The 20609-nt window shown below is 43.1% G+C and overlaps 2 protein-coding genes across 4 annotated transcripts in view; one reads left to right on the forward strand and one right to left on the reverse strand.

Moving 5' to 3' along the window:
- The window catches only part of klf4 (Kruppel like factor 4), a 24305-nt gene extending 17038 nt beyond the window's left edge, over positions 1–7267 (forward strand). The window contains exons 3-7 of one of the 2 annotated variants that reach the window (XM_060038207.1): positions 2400–2462; positions 2598–2705; positions 3437–4406; positions 5171–5341; positions 6030–7267. In XM_060038207.1, coding sequence (XP_059894190.1) covers positions 2400–2462; positions 2598–2705; positions 3437–4406; positions 5171–5341; positions 6030–6205 — 1488 coding nt within the window. In that variant the 3' untranslated portion in view covers positions 6206–7267. Of the gene's footprint in view, positions 1–1626; positions 2463–2593; positions 2706–3436; positions 4407–5170; positions 5342–6029 lie in introns of those variants that run through there. The other variant, XM_060038208.1, reaches the window with a different exon arrangement.
- A 1431-nt stretch (positions 7268–8698) lies between these two features.
- rad23b (RAD23 homolog B, nucleotide excision repair protein) lies at positions 8699–19125 on the reverse strand. 2 transcript variants are annotated; one of them, XM_060038220.1, is made up of 10 exons: positions 18900–19125; positions 16804–16885; positions 15618–15697; positions 15100–15275; positions 14904–14959; positions 14393–14520; positions 12663–12792; positions 11587–11720; positions 11031–11231; positions 8699–9033 (listed from the first exon to the last, which is right to left on the reverse strand). In XM_060038220.1, the coding sequence occupies exons 1-10, from the start codon at positions 18963–18965 to the stop codon at positions 8920–8922; spliced, it is 1167 nt and encodes a 388-aa protein (XP_059894203.1). In that variant the 5' UTR covers positions 18966–19125; the 3' UTR covers positions 8699–8919. The 2 variants fall into 2 exon arrangements, with proteins under 2 accessions (XP_059894203.1, XP_059894204.1); XM_060038221.1 differs by lacking the exon at positions 16804–16885 and having other exon boundaries at positions 18900–19094.
- Between the last annotated feature and the right edge of the window lie 1484 nt (positions 19126–20609).

Genomic DNA, 20609 nt, shown 5'->3' on the forward strand with positions numbered 1-20609 from the left:
TAATCTGTTCTATGGTCTCTAATTGCTTTTCAACTGACGAACCCCTTCTACCTTTTACCAAACAACCAGACGTCTGAACATTAAAAGGAACAAGATGTTGCCATTAGCGAGGGAACCTCCTTGTCTGTAATTGCCGGCATGTATTCCATTAGCCTGGCTGTGGTCACCAACTTAGCATGTTACCCAGACTCCTTTGTGACAGAGCAGTGCCTGTCTGTGTGATCGCTCCCTCTGCTTTATTTATATGGTCGCAGATCGGCCTTTCATCCGTGGGCATGCAATCTGCCTCTGAAGACTGCCTCTGTGCTATCCATACAAAAAATGATTGCCTTGGCTTTAAGGAATATAATGACAAATAGCATATAAATAAGAATACAATAACATGCTACTTAGATGGCTGTGTATTTCTAAGATCTATAGATATATAGCCTTTTAATAACATTACGTTTTAGTGGGTTCAACTGTGGTGAAATGGAAGCAATGCATGATGTGTAAAGTTATGAAAATCCCATATCTTTATGGCGTCAGCCTATATGATATTTAAAGATTTAATCAAGGTTTATTTTCCTCAATTTTTTTTCAAGCTTATTTCTTCAATAGCTGCGTTACTCAATACTTCTCACATTTTAGTTTTTCCACATTGCTCCAAAAGGATACTCTAGTAGTTTTACAGCAGAGCACTTTGCATAGAGCCCAACAATGGTGAGATTAGAGGTGTAGCCGTCTGAATCCAGCCTGTTGAATTAAGAAATGAGACGTTTGTTGACTTGCTCAACGGACAGGATCCTGATGGAGCAGGATCAAGGGTAAGAGGTTTGTTTGCTCTCGTGCACACACACACACACACACACACACACACACACACACACACACACACACACACACACACACACACACACACACACACACACATGTGCACATACATGCAGACACACACATACACACATACCTATACACACACACACACACACACACACACACACACACACAGAAATACACATAGACACAGAAACGGGTACACATGCACATACAGAGACTCACACAGACACACTCACACACACACACATCCAGACACAGACACAAGTACACGTACACACGCAATTACACACACCAGTCACCAATCTTACGCATAAACACTCACACACACACACAGACACACACACACACACACACACACACACACACACACACACACACACACATAAGTCGCTCACACACATCACTCTCTCTCTCACAAACACAGACACACACAAACACACCGACGCACAGACACACACACACACACCACTCTCTCTCTCACACACACAGACACACACACAGACGCACTGACACACAAACACACACACACACACACACACACACACACACACACACACACACACACACACACACACACCTCAGGCAAACAAAAACCCACACAAAAAACTCTGAACATGTGTCCAGTTACTGTATGTTTGCTGGCATTGGGTAAATAAAAACTGATCCAAAAAGTCTGATCATTCAAATAAAAAAACTACATTGTATATATAACCCCCCAAAGCATAGAATCAGATGGTAGGCCTATAGTATACATCGTTAAGTAATTGAAGTAATTAGTCGTAACAATACCTCTAGCAAGCTAAATATTTATAGTTTGTAGTATATGCTACAGCTCTCAAGGAACTTCATCGAATGCAAGATGCAAAAGAAACTCACATTAAAAAAAAAAACTGGGTGGAGGAAAGATTGCTTGGATAGACCTGTTTCATTTCATTCAAGTAATCATGCACAACACAATACTATATTCTATTATTTCATAAACCTTATGACTAAATTACACCATTTATCAGAGTTTGTGTATAGGATCGCAATGTGTTAGTTAACTTGAATGAACTCTAATTGTGATACATCAATGCGCGCAAATGAATGACGCTGTTACGAAATGATTTTCTTCACCCACGTTTGACATGTATAAAGCATGTTAAATGTCATAGCGCCGTTGCTATGAATACAAACAAACGTCTCTCTCTCTCTCTCCCTCTCTCTCGCTTTCCCTCTCTGTCGCTCTCCCACTTCTCCCTCCCTCCCTCGCGCTGATGTTTAGTGCTGCTAGTCGCCCGGCAACGACGAGGGCGTGTCCACCGGCAATCATTTAAGCAGGAATACCCGTCTGGGTTTGTAAACTCAGTCTCGCTCTCACTCCGCTGCTCCCTGCATGGCAAACGCGCGCCAGGAAACCCCCTGATCCGAGCTCGGGTGTTGTATCTGTCTGTCTCGCGGCTCCCCCCTCGACCTCGCGCGCCCATCAGCGCGAGCAACATGCCGCCACGGACTAGTAAATAACAACAAACAAGACGCAACCGGGCGGACGCTGACGTCGGATGCCGGGTGAATGCAAATAACGCTTTGCTTAACTGCAGGAGGAACAGAGCCCACCTGGAAGACGCGCAGAGCACCGCAGCAGACTGATTTTCATTGATGAGGTGCGCTTTGAAACTTGTTAAGGTTTTTATTTTTATGAATAGGCTCCTTCACTTATTGGGATATTATTCTTGAATCAGTCGTTTTGAGGATCGTTTTCCCCGCCATAGGGATAATATTGTGTTTATCCCAGGCAGCCACCCAATGACTTGGAGATGGCTCTGAGTGGGACGCTGCTGCCATCCATATCCACTTTCGCCAACAGCACGACTGTCAAGAGTAAAGCCGCAAGACCCTCTAATTTAGTGAGTAGGGCTGATTGGCTCAATATTGCTGAATATAAATGGTGATGTTTGCTGTTCAGTATATTCAAAGTTTGAGTAATGTTTAGTGTAAATTAAAGTTTGGATGCCTTTGAGGCAGAGCGTGTCTTTTACTGCCTAGGCCTACTTCGTTTTGCGTGCAGACTGAATAAGACACGTAGTATTTTCATATAAATAAAACACTTTGAATGTTATTTGTTTTTTACACGAAGGCTTGCTCTTATTTTAATACCTTTTTACAGAGCACAGTACTATCTTCATTGGACAAGGGATATATAAGTGTTTTCGGTTTTACTATTGCAACCAAGTTAACAATAGTCAGTATTATGGAGTAGGCTACCTATAGTTTTATGTAAGCCTACCTATATAACATGGGCAAGCTATTCAACTTACTAAAACTCACTCCAAATCATCATTATTGCCACTCTGGCATCAAACCCAAGAAATAAACTTACTGGGTAAAACGTATACAAATATAGAAGAATGCCTCAAAGGTATAGGCTACTGTACTGCTAAAGGCTTATTCTACCAGCAGTAGAATAACTTTTAAATGTCAATCATGGTGTGCGTGTGCCTAGTAAGGTTTCCAACTATATCTTAATGTAACATGCATAGATGTTAACAGTTACTAGATAGTTAGTAAAATGGCAGCATGTATCCTGCGACACATCGGGAATTTGTCGATTAAGCGTTTTCCCAACATTTCCTTCTAGCGATGGAAGGAGGAGTTGTCCCACCTTAAGAGAGCTCCGACAGGAAGCAGTTCCTCCGGCCTGGACCACACCTCGGCCGCCGCCGCTCACTGTAGCATGGCCAAGAAAGACTCAGAACCAGACCTGGACTTACTGGACTACGACTTCATCCTGTCCAACTCCCTGCTCATACAGCAGCAGCAGCAGCAGCAGCAGCAGCAGCAGCAGCAGCAGCAGCAGCAGCAGCAGCAGCAGGAGGCGGCGATGGCGCGCGGCCCGGCCGAGACCTCGCCCCTGTCCCCGTCCCCCGCCTCCTACTCCTCCTCCTACCCTCTCCCCTCTCCCCAAGGCCCCGCCGGTGAGCTCCTCTACACCCTGCCGGACCTCAGCGACGTGTCCCCGTCCGGGGGCTTCGTGGCGGAGCTCATGAGGCCCGAGCTGGACCCCGCCTACCTCCACCACCCCGCCCCCGGCGCCAACGCCTCCGCCGCCAGCGTCCACGGCAAGTTTGTGGTGAAGACCACCATGGACATGGGCGACTACTGCCAGGGCGTCAACGTGAACGTGAGCAAAGCCCGCGTGAGCGTCGCGTCGGACTCCTTATCCTCCTCCGCCACCTCCTCGTCGTCGCCTTCGTCGTCTTCGTCGGCTTCGGCGCTGCCGTTTCCGTGCCACCGGATAAAGCAGGAGAACCTCGGCGACTGCACCATCGCCCAGCCCCTGGACCTCCAGATGACCCGGGTAGGCTCCCAGGGCAGGGGGGACCCCACGCGCTGCTTCCCCCACGGGGGCGGGCGCCTGGCGGGCACGGCCGGCAGCAGACTGTCCTCCACCTCCCCGGACCACCAGGTCCTGGGTCATCACCACCACCAGCACCAGCAGCACCAGCACCACCACACCCCACTGGCCCAGCACGCACAGGGCTTCCACCACAGCTCCCCTCCCCAGGGCTACCCTTCCCCCTTCCCACAGCTGTCCATGCACTACCAAGGTCAGTACCTGTCTGTTAACCCCCAGCCCCGTGGTGAGTGAATGTATCGGCATTTCTTTCACTTTATTAAGAGACAAAATGGAAACCTAGCCGTCATACCCTCGAACGCATTTCGTTTTAATCAGGTGCTGGAAATGAAAACCGATTGCAGGTTTCCTTGTATAAACGTGTTGACCTTCGAAGCTAAAAATGAAATTCAAGCAAATTGAATTTACTTACTCATTTAGTTAACTTGGTCTTCTGGGCTTTTTGAACACGTATTACCTTAACAAGCAGGTTTTTTATGAAATAGAGAAAGCTACTGCCTTATACTCCCTGGTTCTTTACTGATAATCTGCTCTCAGATGTTTTTGTGGGGAATAAAAAAAATATATATAATGCAGTGATTCTGTGTTATATATAGGTAGCCTTAAAACGTCAAACCACCAATCAAGATAATCATGTTTTTGGGGTTTTTCGTCTCTTTACATAGAAATCAGCTGTAAAGATTGTCCTGAAATAAGCATAAGTGCCCTGTTGACACCTCAAGACCTCAGTTATGTTAGTTTACAGTAAACGATTGTGCCTCTTCCGAGATCAACAGCACACATCCACACTCATGCTGTTAACGTGTTAGAATGACTTTGCGTTCTGATCAAAAACAAAGCTGAGAATATCTTCACTCTTGAGACCCTCGACGATTGGGTCACGGGTTTAGAACAAGGCCAGGCGAACGACTGGTGCTGTGAGGTGATGGTGGACTGTGACCTTTGGCCCCCCTGCAGAGCCCCACCTGATCTCCACGGGGGAACGGGTACAAGAGGAGACCAAGCCAAAGCGTGGACGGCGCTCCTGGCCAAGGAAGCGGATCGCCACGCACACCTGTGACTACGTGGGCTGTGGCAAGACCTACACCAAGAGCTCCCATCTGAAGGCACACCACCGCACACACACAGGTGACCTTATGAGCCATACCTATATCTACAAGTATTGTTATTACACATTTTGGATGTTATTGTTATTATGGTTCATATTGTTGACATATTAATATAATATATTATGAATTATAAATAGTCCTGTTATAGACAATTTATGGATCTCCTCATGATTTTATTACATTATTATTAGTATATTATATATATTATAATACATAACACACGTTTAGTTGGACTTTGACTAGCTTTTCACCTGCTGAGGGCCAAATGTTGCGGTTCATGTTCTGGTGTCGGTTGCTTGAGTGATAATCAGCGCAGCATAGGAACCAGAACGATGACTCCAGCAGTGCAAAGTTCTCATTCCGTGATTTTAAATGTCCATGGATCTGCTACGGCCGCAACGGCCTCAACGATTCCACGTCACAAACGACTCCGCATGTGACGTGACAGCAATGTCACATGTTGCCTCGTTACCCACTTCAAAGTCCACAAAGTTTGAACTTCGTGAAGTTTCTGGACGATTATCAGGCTAGTCCAAACGGCTAACTTACTGTGCCTTTTTCTGTCTCCTCACTGTGTGTGTGTGTGTGTGTGTGTGTGTGTGTGTGTGTGTGTGTGTGTGTGTGTGTGTGTGTGTGTGTGTGTGTGTGTGTGTGTGTGTGTGTGTGTGTGTGTGTGTGTGTGTGTGTGTGTGCGCGCGCACGTACAGGGGAGAAGCCTTACCATTGTGACTGGGAGGGATGTGGCTGGAAGTTCGCCCGCTCGGACGAGCTCACGCGTCACTACCGGAAGCACACGGGCCACAGACCCTTCCAGTGTCAGAAGTGCGACCGCGCCTTCTCTCGGTCGGACCACCTGGCCCTGCACATGAAGAGACACCTTTGAGGGGGGCGATCTGGAAGGGGATGGATCCTGAGGATGATGATAATGGGGTGATGGGGGGAGGGGGGGGGGGTGCAGGTGGTGATGGTGATGGTGGTGGAGGAAGGCAAACGCCAAAAAGAACTAAACAAAATCCAAAAATATAACCCCTCCCCCCTTCCCACTGAAAAAATGCCAAAGTTCATATTTTGAAAACCATTCTTTGCCTTCAAGCAATGCTGGGAATCATCACAAGACACACTGTTTGTTGATAGCTGCTTATTGAAAAGAAAATAATAGCAGGAATCGTTCTCCGGGAAAGGACCAGCCCTGTCCTTGTGCCGCTGGGACAGGTGATTTCAACATGTCCGCTCTCTCGATCAGGGCCGACTCTCAAGGGACCAAAACTGGAATTTGTCTCACTTAAAGCAGAACAACCACAAACTTGGATAACCGAGTGCCAAGAAGCACTTGTGACCTGGAGGAAGGATATCGTTGTCGGGCAGACACAGCTATCCAAAAGCCATAGCGAGACCACAAACCCCTGCCAGCCGTCTCTCAGTAATGACACAACGTTTCTTTACAAACTATTACAAACAATCGATATTTATAGAGAAATTTCACCTGCGATGCCATCCAATTCAGGTACAATTCTAATTTATGTTACTGGCAGGTTTTGGGCTCGAAAAGAACGGATTTACGGGAATGGTACCAGGGACCAAGAAAGACAACAAACACAGCAACAGCATGAGAATGAGAAAGACCTAAAGAGAATAGGACAGTGCCATATGTCTGAGTGTCCTTTTGGAGCTCTACAGTCAGACTATCTTATCAGGTGAAAACCCTCCTTCAATGGTGACGGCAATCTTCAATGCACTGCAGCTGCACCGTGCAATAATTTATAGGAGACACACCAATCATATTTTTGTATTAAATGTGTAACTCTGAACAAAATATTTGTTTTGTTTAAAGCCAAAATATAATATAATCCTTATTTCTTTTTGTACATTTGTAAATAGAAAAATGCTTTCTTAACGTTTTGTATTTTATGTATTTTACATTATAATAAAAACGTATTTGACCGGACTACTTTATTTTCCAATCCGTTAAACTTTTATTCCAAAAGGAGGACTCGGGTTCTGGGTAGATGTTTACTGGTTTCATTCACACAATTTGTTTCTCCTGCTGAGAACATTATAGGTTCAACTCTTTTCATCCCAAAACCCTAGTTTAGTATAGGGTCGGACTCGGGGAGTGGATGAGCGCCTTTTAAATGACAACAAAAGGCGATGGATGCGACACACAATATCTACCCTGGATAATAAAGAGTTTGCGCCTCAGGCAATCTCGCACAATGTTCCCAGCTAAAAGGATGGTCAAAAAATACCTCTACAATGTCCACTTTCCATTGTGCTCCCTTTCACCTGCCAGCTGGAAGAATGGGCAGGGAAACCAAGCTACTGGATGACATTCAGCTGTGACACCGTATCTTTCTCAGAGTCAGCATTGTATCTGGTGCGATCAGCGACACACATTGAACAGCTGAAGAATATAATCCTAAACGTTCTACGTTTTTTTTTTATATGAGGTTTTGATCAACCCAAAAATGGTGTGGAGGGTTTTTCTACTAACATGTTACTTGACGGGCTGCTTAATTACATCTGATAAGATGCAAGGTAAAAAAGCTAGTTAACAATTTCGTTCCCTGTCTACACATCCCTCCTCGTAACAAATAGTCCTACGAAGTGTAGATAGGCCAACATTAAGTCAAAATGTCATGGTATTCCAAAAACTCAAATACTGTTTGTGAAATATGCTACTGTATTTTTTTATATTACAACTATGTGTTTATGTACTGATAAGTGTGACGTTGTGGTAGGCCAACTATCTTGAGTTTTGGTGTATGCTGCCCCCTGAAGGTATATATGTGTATGTCGTCTTTCGGACAGAGGCGTCACAAAATGATAAAGCCGATGTGTAACCTTCATCAGCTATATTAGCAACCGCAGAATGAGCGACTGAAGAAGCAGACGTGTTCTACATTTACAGATCTACATGTTCTACACTTACATTTACAAACCAAATAAGACTCTGTTCATGTTGAACATATGCATAGCCGTATTAGTGTAGTGTGCAATGCACTTCACACAGTATTGTCTTTGTCAATTTACTTTGGATTTACTACTAAGTAAATAGAATTAGGGTTAGTATATTTAAACCCATAACCCTTAAGGGCCATCCTTTGCAAACAGTTCTCAATTTTAATTGTGTATTCAGACTGCGGATTCCATGTCAGATAGTCCAATAAATGATTCAAACATAACACACTCGATATCAGCAGTTAACCACCAGTTATGACAAAGCTAAAAATCTAAATTAACCTGAATGATCAATGACTATTACTTAATGTTGGTGTATTTCGAGGAAATAGAGTAGAGGAAATTCAGCAAAGACAACGTATGGATTCATTCAGTTCATCAAGATCCCACTATCTTGCAGAAGAAAGCAACAACAAAGTATTTGTGATGCACCAAAGTGATTTTACTTCATTCCTAACATTTTTAACTGAACAGTTTGAAATAATCCAGTGGTCCTAAAAAGGAAAAGAGGAAAAAGTAATCTTTTTCAGTAAAAGCTGTATAAAATGTGGAAGGCCCTTTACTCATCAATTACGCATATCATGACATAATAACTAATCAACAAAGAACAGATTAACAAAAAAAAGTTTAAAAAATGTCTCAATCATCTCCAAAGTTCTGTTGTAAAAGGAAGTTGGCAGCCAGGTTTTCATTCTTCTCACAAGCAAAGTAGGCCTGAATGACGAGTCCTTCTGGAAACCCGAGGGCTTTTAGCTGGAAACAGGAAGCCCAAGACAAATGTCACTTCACAGACGGGCGAGACAGACAACTCCACAAGCCAACCGACAAGAGTCAACTTCTTTATTTTGCGACACTTTCAGTGGTTTCCTCATTTTTTTTTATTTGGTTCCCATGACTCATCGACCAATTTTATATCCACCTAATCAGGCACCCCCCATCTAGTTCTGGTTATGAATGTGTTCCTTCCAACACCCTGGACTCTTCACGGTACAACCATGCAATCAAACAGTGTCCGGCCCAAAATGGGCTTCATATGTATGGAGAACTTGGGACAGTGTTGCAGTGAAACTAGAAATCCTCTTTGTTAAATATGAAGACGGAATGACAGCCAGAATTGCTGGGCAAGGGCGTGCCGTCCATATGGGCAGGTGGGGCGGCGAACTCCCTGCAAAAGCATGCTCCCAAAACAAATAGTTCCTCAGTAAGTCATTGCTAACCCTGCTCTTTTTGGTCTGTTGATATCAAATTGATGGTGGCGATTCTAGTCGAGTTTAACGTGTCATGCAATGTGGGGCAGGGGAGCTCAACGACCGCGTCCCTCCGTAGGTTCATCGCATAACCCTGCAGGCTGCAATAAGAATTGCAATCCGCGCTATAAGACGCCCATATGGTCGTAAAGTAGTCCGCCCCATGGTCATATTCTAGGACTGTTGTTTAAAATCGAATTACTCCGCCTGTATCTTTCGGGATTGAAGCCTATTTATTTATTTATTTATTTCAGCAGGTATTAAAATTGTATACCTGATTTCATACCTGATTTAAACAGCTGTTATTGAGAAATACCTGATATCAAAAGTGTTGTTATTGAGAGATTTGCACACATCGTCGGGCCAAGGTCCAAATCGAAGATCTGCTTGATTGATGACTTGTATTTCTACTTTTCATGTATTTGCAATGCACTCGCTAAGCCTGTTGTTAAATTGTTGTTAGATTGTTAAAATAGAATATGGAAGAAATAACTTCCCTATAATGTCGAATTTGTCGTTTGAAATGTTTGTCTTTGCAGAGTTGGTGTTTCCATTGCACATAGGCTATTCTAATTAGCCCGACATCATATGACGGGCTGAAGTGTTGCGGATGGCACTTCAAAAGCGTGCAGTTACATTAGGCTATTAGGATATTTTTAATTCTTACTCACAATTAGCTTAGTTAACATGTTTTAATGTAGCTCAAAATATACATGTTAAAAATATATATAGATTGTGGGTGTGGTCATACGCCAGTAGTTTCTGCCCCACCGAGATGAAGGGGCACCGCACCCTACTGTTGCTGGGGAACATTTTACAGATCTAGGTGGACACGCCCACTTGTGATGTCATATGGGGCAGATTTTCGAAATGGCTTGTAAGGCTAATCACACTCACACCTGGTGGTATAATATGTCCCCATTAAACTAGGGATGTGAATAACTCAATTTTTTTTTTTTCATGGTCGAATAATCATGGGGTGGTATGAACGATTCGATGTGTGCCGACATTCACAAAGGCAGCCATGGATCATCGACAAGAAATCACTTAATATCTTAAACACAAAAAAGCAACTATATGCTAAGTAGTTCCAGTCAATTCAGCCTTCAAAACGAGAGCTGGTAAATTGTGAAAAATAAATAAATAAACTGTGATCAGAAACCGCGGTTCTATGCTATAGACCCTATAGTATCTGTGGTATAAAGGATGGAACGAATTTCAAATTATAAATATGTTCACTTTATGTTGAAAGTATAGACCGTCGCGATTCCCATTGAAACGAATGGCGCGGTGATTTGGTCTTCAAAACGAGAGCTGGTAAATTGTGAAAAATGTATTAAACTGTAATCAGACAAGGAGGTTATATGCTATAGACCCTAGAGTATCTACGGTATAAAGGATTTCGAATTATAAATGCATATAAACGCATAACGTTAGCTCTCTAACGTTAGCTCTCTCTATAGTTCACATTATTTCACATTATTTTGTGATGATCTTCCTCACCCTCTCGATGGCTTCCTTCTCCAGCGGTGTGATCTGGATGTAGTTTCCTCCAGACGGGTTGGAGGGCAGCACTCCTCCTCCACCACCTCCACCACCTCCACCACCACCTCCTCCTCCTCCACCTCCTCCAGCTGATGGTACCTCACCAGTCACCGGCTCGTTTAGCATTTGTATGAACTGCTCCTGATGGTTACTTATTTCCTTATTTTAAAAAGGGGACAAAAGATAGACGTCATTCGGATTAGATTCAGATCGAGCACACTTACTGTGTGTGGCTGTGACAGGAAATGGACGAAGACGCAATACAAATGCACGCATTATGTGTGTTTACATTTTGAACGATATTAAAGCCCAAAAGCCATTTCACCTCAAACGCTCCACCACAATAGAACCAAAGACAACCAATTTCCATCCAACACAGCCTAACACAGAGATTCACAGCAGTGATGGACTGAATAAACACCCTTCCCGTATCGGTTGTGTTGTCGCTTCAACATTTAGAGTTCTTGGAACGACACCCGTTCCCGGGACGTCTGGCTTTGTTATCCGAGGGTACCTGGAGCAGCTCGGGGTTCTCCCGGCCGATCTCCTGCAGCAGCGCGGGCAGCAGGGAGGCGTTCTGCTGGATCAGCTCCCTCATCGTGTGGAACTGGGGCTGGTTTCTGAGGAAGCTCAGGGGGTTGGCCGGAGCTATGCAAAACAAATATAGCGCGGTAAGGTATGGATAAGGAAGTGTAAAAGGAGCCCTATTTTACCACAAGGTCAGTTGTTGATTAGCCATTGCAAGATATTTAAAAATGTTCCCCAGTAAAGTCACAAGTGTCCTCATAGAAAGACACTACAGATCAACCCACCAGCAGAACCAGCGAAGGAACCAACTTATCGACTGATCCATCCACCAGTCAGGCAGGACCACTATCACTTGTTATGTCACTATAGGGCAGACTGTGTGGACACTTCCACTTGTGATATCACTATAGGGCAGTCTGTGTGGACACTCCCACTTGTGATGTCACTATAGCGCAGTCTGTGTGGACACTCCCACTTGTGATGTCACTACAGGGCATTCAAGTTGGACACTCCCAGTTGTGACGTCACTATAGCAGTCTGGGAGTACACTCCCACTTGTGATGTCACTATAGGGCAGTCTGGGTGGGCACTCCCAATTGTGATGACACTCTGGGAGGACACTCCCACTTGTGATGTCACTATAGGGCAGTCTGGGTGGGCACTCCCAATTGTGATGACACTCTGGGAGGACACTCCCACTTATGATGTCACTATAGGGCAGTCTGGGTGGGCACTCCCATTTGTGATGACACTCTGGGTGGACACTCCCACTTGTGATATCACTATAGGGCAGTCGGGGTGGGAACTCATTTGTGATGTCACTATAGCTAAGTCTGTGTGGACATTCCCACTTGTGATGTCACTACAGGGCATTCAGGTTGGACACTTCCCCTTGTGAGGTCGCTGCAGGGCACATTTAACATCACAACCCAATCTATCTGGCTAATCCAAGAGAGCCGTGGTGTTGCAACAGGACCCCGTTAAACCAAAGCGGGAGGACACGGAGAGTATGGGCTCCACAGCGCTGTGGTGAGGCGGTGCTCTGGGCCGGCGGACACTGACCAGCTGCGGGGCTTGGTGTTGGGCCAGGGTTGGAAGGGCTGCTGACAGCGGCTGGAGCCACCGGGGCTGGAGCTGCACCAATAGGAGGGACCGCTGGAACGGCATCTCCCTCCTCCCGGGCCGGGATGCCCTGGAAACCAGCGAGCAGGGGAGCCATACATGGTCATGAACCGGCGCCAAGTGGGTCAGCCCTACAGCACTGAGTGACTGACGGGCGTTGACCTTTTTGGAAAGGTCCGCGCATGTCACTCAACATGTTTCCCTAGGTCAGAGGTTGTGTGACACCTGGACTGTTTGGTACTCATCCAAGGACTACAGATGGTTTTTCTTTTTAACCGTGACCAAATGATGCCTGGAATAATACAATGCGTTCATTTTTTCAGAATTTTTTTCGGTGACGGTTGTATTACTAATGCTGTGCAGAGGATGGTAAAACAAATATTAAATAAATACATATTTCAAACAAATTATTTTCAAGTGCACTGTTGTAATATTTGCCGAGCACTACAGTGCGTCTATTTACCACTGGATCATTTTGTGGAGCCTTCAGCCAAATAACCTTGCAGTGAATTCAGAGACATGATATTCAGGAAAAGACAGAGCTGGCCTCTTCCCCAAGGATACCGACAGGTAGAATGTAGACTTTGGGCTTTGAACCTTTTTGGCTAGCAGTTAAACCCTGGTTCTTGCACCATTTTTAAAGTCAAATTTAAGACTTTTTAAGACTTTTTAAGACCAACACATACATAAATTAAGACCCAAAAAATGTCTGGAAAATTATTTGATAGAAAAGGTGTGTATAATTGAGTCACTTATACATATCAACCGTAGCCGTAGTACTAGCAGTAGTAGTACTCTTGCAAAGTTATCTCGGAAGCGCGCGGACACGACGATACGCGAACACATTAACCCACCCGTGTCACCCATAATCACCCATGACCGTCGCTTAGCAACCGGACACGCTGGGGTTGATATGTTACCGGACTACTGTAACTACTACGGAGTGATAACAAAGACATGAATCGGGCAATAAATCCACCGTCCTTGACAGCGGTCAAGTTTGGAGTGCGGAGTGGACCAAATGCGAACTACTGCAGCTTTCCTAAGTTAAACCCCAAACTAATCGGAATAAGTGTATGCATGTCGATTATAGCAGACTACACCACCTCTTCTGTAGCCGAATAGAATTATATTACGAACAGATAATTGTATTCCGATTGAGGCGTATTATATGATCCTTTTCTATTCCGATTGAGCTGTTCTTCCACAACTATGCGGATCAGATGTGTCCATGTAAACACGGCTGACAGTGAACACACACACACACACACACACACACACACACACACACACACACACACACACACACACACACACACACACACACACACACACACACACACACACACACACACACACACACACACACACAAAATTTAATACCTAGAGCAAATTTACAGTAAATTTAAGACAATTTATGGCCTTAATTTTACTTTTTAAGGACCCGCGGGAACCATGTAAACACAGCAACACAACCACCAGACTATCCATCCCACCTCCAGCATCTATGCATATCAATGACAAACATTCGATTGCAGTGTGAGTTTGGCTGTATTATATTAAATAGATATCTGGATTACAACCGCAACGCTAGCATTTACTACTCTAAGCTGGAGGGGGGTTTCTCACTTGCTAAATGTGTTTTTGGCCGCAGTAGCTGAGGGTCTCACCGTGAGCAGATACTCCATGGCCCGGTCCGGGTTGTTGAAGCTGGCCCTGAGCGCGTCCACCACCTGCTCCCTCTCGAAGCCCATCATCATCATCTCAGTCACTATGGAGTCGTACGACTGACCCGTCACTGGAGGGGAGCCGAGGAGAGGACAGCATGGTCAACACGCACACGTGGTCATAAGCGCATCTCAACTAAGTTTGACTCAAAGGGACGCAAATATAATTTTTTTCCCCTTTTGTCTAGACGTGTAACTTATAACATGGCATTTGAAAATATAATTTCCCTTTATAGATCTCAGCACAAATTGACCAATACTAAACGTTTTTATTTTATCATGGACTTTCTATAGCACCTAAGGTAAGCACTTTGTCTGCTACAACAACTATATTTGACTACTAAGAAACATAATCGTCATGCGTTTTATTTGTGACACCACTGACTGCACCACACTGTACAGTACATCACACAGTGCATTCTATATGATCTTCGCCAAAACACTTCACCCGTACCCAGTGCTGAAATTGCTTCATCAAATAGATTTGTGTCCGTAGCAGCCTCACTGGTTCTACAAGACAAAGAGTGGAACATCCAGTAAGGTATGGTTGGTTCTACATTAACACATTTTCCAAACAAACCAAATTTTTTGTCCGAGTGCACTTTAGAGAAACCAAGTAATTAAGGAACCTGATCCATCCATAATCCTACCTGTTGGAAGTGGCAGATGGCTCCACAGTCGCCGGGGCGGCAGTCTCTTGTGCTGCAGGCTTCTCTGCTGGAGGGGCCTGCTCTGCAGGGCCGGCCGCAGATGGCGTCTCCCCTGGGGCTGGCGCCGAGGGCACGGGGGCGGCCGGGGGATCCACGGCCGATGGGGCTGCTTTAGGCTGGGGGTCGGGGTGGACAAAAACATTCTGTAAAGGTTCTTTTGCTTCAAGGTTTACTTTGACTCAGGTTAGGTTTCAATAAAAGGTAAATGTGGTTATGAACGGCTACTTGTTTCTGCTCCGTCCTATGAAACTAGCATCAGGTAATGAACCAAATACTTCAAACTAAATAATTGTAATGTTTTCAATCCATGATCAGTAGATTGTGCTCAGTAGGCTTGTTAATAAAGGGCGGTTAATCAAGTGTTGTCCATGAGTACAGTTGCATCCGAACAAAGTGTCTACAATATGCATTTAAGAAAAATAAAACCTGTTTAGAAATCGAAAACGGTCGATCCCTACCTTCGTCACCATGACGACGACAAAACTCTTATCATCGATTTTGTATTCCTTGATCGGCGAGTCATCGCTGAGGATTTTACCTGTGGAGTACACAAGCATACTGAATTAAACATTTATATTCACAGCTATTTTCTTTACTAATCTTTGGTAATTACAATTCCGAGATTATGTAGAGGGCACAATTAGGCATTAAAACAACCCTGTAGGCTTTTGAATGCTTTATTAAATTACTAGCTTTTCATTTTGTTAATCATCTTAAAGTAAATGCAATGATAATACAACTGCAAAAACCGAAAACTGCAAAAATATAAACTGTTTACATTTTAAATATTAGTAATAGAATTTGGTAGTTTACCCCTTCCGAGCAATACTTTGACATCTAAAATGTATTGGAACCAAGGTGTACAGGACCTCAGCTTAAGTATAATAATTCACTGGAATTAGCATTGTTACTTACATTGAGAATAGTATGATTGATGAAAATGCCCCATGGTGCATCGCACATTCCCACGCCTAACGTTGAATTGAACCTGCTAAACTCTGCATTTATGTATTTGTATAACACACCATAAGACACCATGTGTCATGTTAATAAGGAATCAGAGAACTTAACATTCTGAGATTTTATCTCCCTTTTCCTTAGTAGTCCTCATTTCCATATAAAAACCATTGCTAGATTTCTTAAATTGTCATTTCCCTCACTTGAAGAGAAAATCTAGTTGTCCTAAAGGGGGACCAAGTCCTCGCTGCAGCCCGCAGGAGAGGCACAGGGTTGGCTCTCGGCAGGGGTCAGATGAGGTGTCCCGACCCCGCTGGAGGCCCAACCCCTGAGCCAAGCAGTGGCAGCCCGGCCAAGTGCAATCCATTGAGGTAACAATACAACTCTGTATGTTTACATGAAATAATGCAAGATATGAAGCTACTTTATAAGGTCAGATTGTGCCAGGTTTACTGTCCCTATTACTCACTCTTGGCCACCATAGCACCTTGATGATGGTGTTTGACGTCATTACTGCAAGAAAAGGTCCAGTCTATCTACAAGCATTCTCCCTCAAACCCCAGCCTTAAATTATCGGCATTCACTTCACTTAGTATAAAAGTGGTCCTTAGGTTACTATGATTCACATGTTTGAACGTTGGTTATGAAAAGGCGTAAAGTGATTAAGAGCCTTGTGGTTTAACATACCAGCGTATATTAGTTTCTGTCCGTTGACTGGAAAACTGTCCTTCCCCTTCTCATGTTCAATCTTTTCTTTTAATGTCTTTACCTGTGGAAACATTAAATAGTAATAATATGATAGTTTGAACCACTGGCTCTTCTGACCACCAATGCGAGCAGAATTTGCAAAAGGCCTTTGAATGTATAAATCATTTACCAAATCAATAAAGCAACTTACAATTTCAAGTCAAATCTTTCGATGCCTAAAAAAAGTTCAAGCTAAGCATGTAGATAAAAATAAAATACTGAAGTAAAGAGGGAACTTTTCTTGGAACCACTCATAGTCACAAGCTTGCCAATTTTAAGCTGAGAGAATTGTGTAAACCAAGTTCTATAAAAATGTACCTTTGAACCACTTTCTATACAGTGTGTTTGCTAGCATGAATCAAGCTAGTAGAACTACAGTTTGCACCTTTTAGCATTCCTGATGTGAAAATATATATATATATATATATATATATATATATATATATATATATATATATATATATATATATATATATATATATATATCACTTTATCAGTTACAAGCTTGCATTATATTAACTTAATAACCACCTCCCATGTGTTTGCTCATTCTAAGGTCAAGACTCACTGTAACGTCTCTATATTTCATACCTGTTTGCAATAACATATGTTATTCATTCATTCATTTCGCTTATGCACTCATTTCTGTATATTTCTATTTTTCTATTTTATAGTCCTTATTACTCAATGTTACTTATTCTTCTGGGACTATTTCCTTGCTCCTTCAATGGCTTAGAGAGTGTTGTCTCATGTGGGACTAAAAAGAAACACCACTAAATGAATTCCACAGTGGAGCTAAGTATAAGACCAATTGCTGACCATGGTCCTCCCATTATGGCCACAAACCAAAGACTATACAAACATGTGAACAAACACAATGTACTTTGATTGCCAGAACAGTCAAATCAAAAGTACCAAAGGAATGAGGTCGAACCGGCATTAAGTAGCAATAATGTGTGTGATCATCGACTCCCATCTTTTCTAGCACCTTGTTAAAACAATGAGGCAAGGAATTAAAAGTGAATGTGTTGAAGGAGGTCCTTCAGTCATATTCAATTGGTGTACTTAACGAAGTTTAACCACAACCTTTTCTTCTTGGAAATTAGTCATGTCTTGATATTTCGGTAAACATAAGTTTAGGGACAATGTCTGTACTTTCCACATGAAGTCCCTAAACAAAACGTTGAGAAACGTTCATTATCTGCACATTGTAGAACTTCAAACCTGAAGCTAGAATCGGTCTAAAGGAATGCTTCTTCTTCATGTTTTGGGTGACCCTTCCTTTTCTTTCAATCTAAATAAAACACTAACCATTTTGTTTTGACTGGCTCTTTCGTCAGGCGAATATGATTCCAATGCCATGATCACACTTCATGGAAAATGTCAAATATCTAGATGCCAAGAATATTAGGTTAATAGAGAAGAGTTCAAGTTATGTCTCAACTCTGCTGCCTCAAATGTTATTGCATGTGAGGAGTTCTGTTTATGATGAACTCTAGATATTGGGAGGGGTGTACGTTTGACACTAGCAAGGGTATGGTACTTATCTGGCGTTACCACACAGGGCTCTAGTGGGGCCACACACTGGAGTTGGTAGGAATCGAAAGTAAAAACTAGTTCAGCTAAAGTTCGGTCTAGATACGTCATCCATATGTGCGTGTCTTAGCAAGCATACATTGAAAATAGTAGTCTCCAGGCTCCTAATCGAGGCTAGGCAGATAAAAAAGGACAACACGAATCAAACTGAGGCACACATCAAGTTAATAGTGTTAGGATATCACTAGGCCTTTAAAGCCTTCATCTACAACTTCCACTGGACCCGTCTAAATGCTGGAACCTACGACCCACTCAGCTCTCTGTTGACAAGCAATTATACGTAATATCGTTACACATGTACGTACATTTCACATCATATACACTGCCAAGGCGTACGCATTTGTTAAACTCTCAACTTTAACAACATGTTTGTAATTCGTCTATATTCTGTGCCCAGTCCGTCCTCCTCCACAAACCCCACTTGGTGTTTGAACTCTTACCGTTTCCTCCTCGTCGATGTCAATTTTAAAAGACTGCTGTTGAAGGGTTTTCAAAGTGATCAACATCTTAGCTACTGTCACTATCGATATCTTAAGGGACTTGAAGAGTTATTCTCTATGAGTAATGTATCGCAGGCTCATTACTCTGGACCGGTCAACGCCATTGGGCTCAGCCTTCTTCTTCTGTTCAGTCACACAGAACAGCAGCTGCCAACTGGCGCTCCTGTAGGTGGGGAACCACCCTGTCTCCCGAGCAATGTAGACCTTGATTTGTTAATTATGAGAATATGAAAACAATTATTTGTCTTCATTTTATTTTATGAGAAATATAATGATACAATATTCTGCTAAAATATAGTTCGACTTAAGTGAACTACTTTATTTAGCATTTATTCTTTATTATTGAAACTAATACTTACCAAAACACCTGCTTTATATATTTTGTAAGTTTACTTTAAAGATGAACAGCTGCTTGAAACAATATTTGAATCATATATGGCCGGATAAATAATCGTCGTACATATCAATTGGATGACTTACATGGCTGCTGCAGTCAAACATAATGGTTCACATTGGAACATGTAGTTTAGTCAATTTGCAGAATGGATCTAATTCAGCCTTACATTACTGGACAGATACATACTAAATGTAATGCTCTTTTATAGATAATTAAGATAATATTTTCTTAAATAGAATCAACAATAATAAGGATTCTGTCACTTATAAACGTTTCTAATGCCAAAGCTAGAAACAAAATCAACGCTGATCTGATTTAATTTAACAGATTCCCCACATGGTGAGGAACCGGTAGCATCCTAATGATAGTGGACTCCGACAGTGTGTCCAACACAATGGCCTCCCAAAATGCCTTGACAACTAGTCTAGCCTAGTCAACATGCAGATCCACATCGTAATAGCATTAGTATAGATTCAAATCTAAAGCCTGATGGCAGACAAGCACAAGTCTTCACTTTATTTTCCTTCATAAATGTCAACTAATCATGTTGCGTGGAGCTGAAGGTGCATCATTGACAAACACAAGCTCAGACAGCAGTAGTAAACTGTGAAGTCAAATCAATATTGTGTAGACTGGCAACTGTAAAAATACACTTGTTAAAATTGAAAAGGTTTTGATTGGTAGAATATCTCCATAACGTAACAGGAAACAAGCATAACCCCGCCCTTTTCGGTTTCTGGCTTCCGGCCCAGGTTCTGATGGTGTTCTATTGCTCTGAAGTTCTGACCTTGCTTGTCTATTCAACACAACAATAGTATGACTAAGCCTAATAAGTTTAAAAACTTGCTGTATTTAGTTGATAAATAACCCAAGCCCCTCTGCATTTTACATATTTCTGTGTCATGTTTTAATTTGTCCTTCCCTCTCCTGCGCTCTATCTTCTATCCGTGATAAAATAGGGTCTCTCTTGCGTTGGCCAGAAGACAATAGGTGGTCTAAATAAGCTGCATCCCAGACCACAACAACAGCAGCATCATCTTTCACTCTTTCTCTCAAGTCTCTTCTCGCGTCCTACGTCCCTAGGGGTCGTCAGTTTGCCGTTCGCCTACACTGAAGTGATTAGTGAGAAGCTTACTGGGTGATCCCTGGGCACTCGACATATTTTTCAGAAGATGATGTTAGGCCTGTGAAGTGAGAGATGCACAACCTCCCAACATATATCGCAGCAGCTGTTGGTTTGTCAGAGATTCAAA

Source organism: Gadus macrocephalus, chromosome 19, assembly GCF_031168955.1.
Source record: "Gadus macrocephalus chromosome 19, ASM3116895v1".
Lineage (NCBI taxonomy): Eukaryota > Metazoa > Chordata > Actinopteri > Gadiformes > Gadidae > Gadus > Gadus macrocephalus.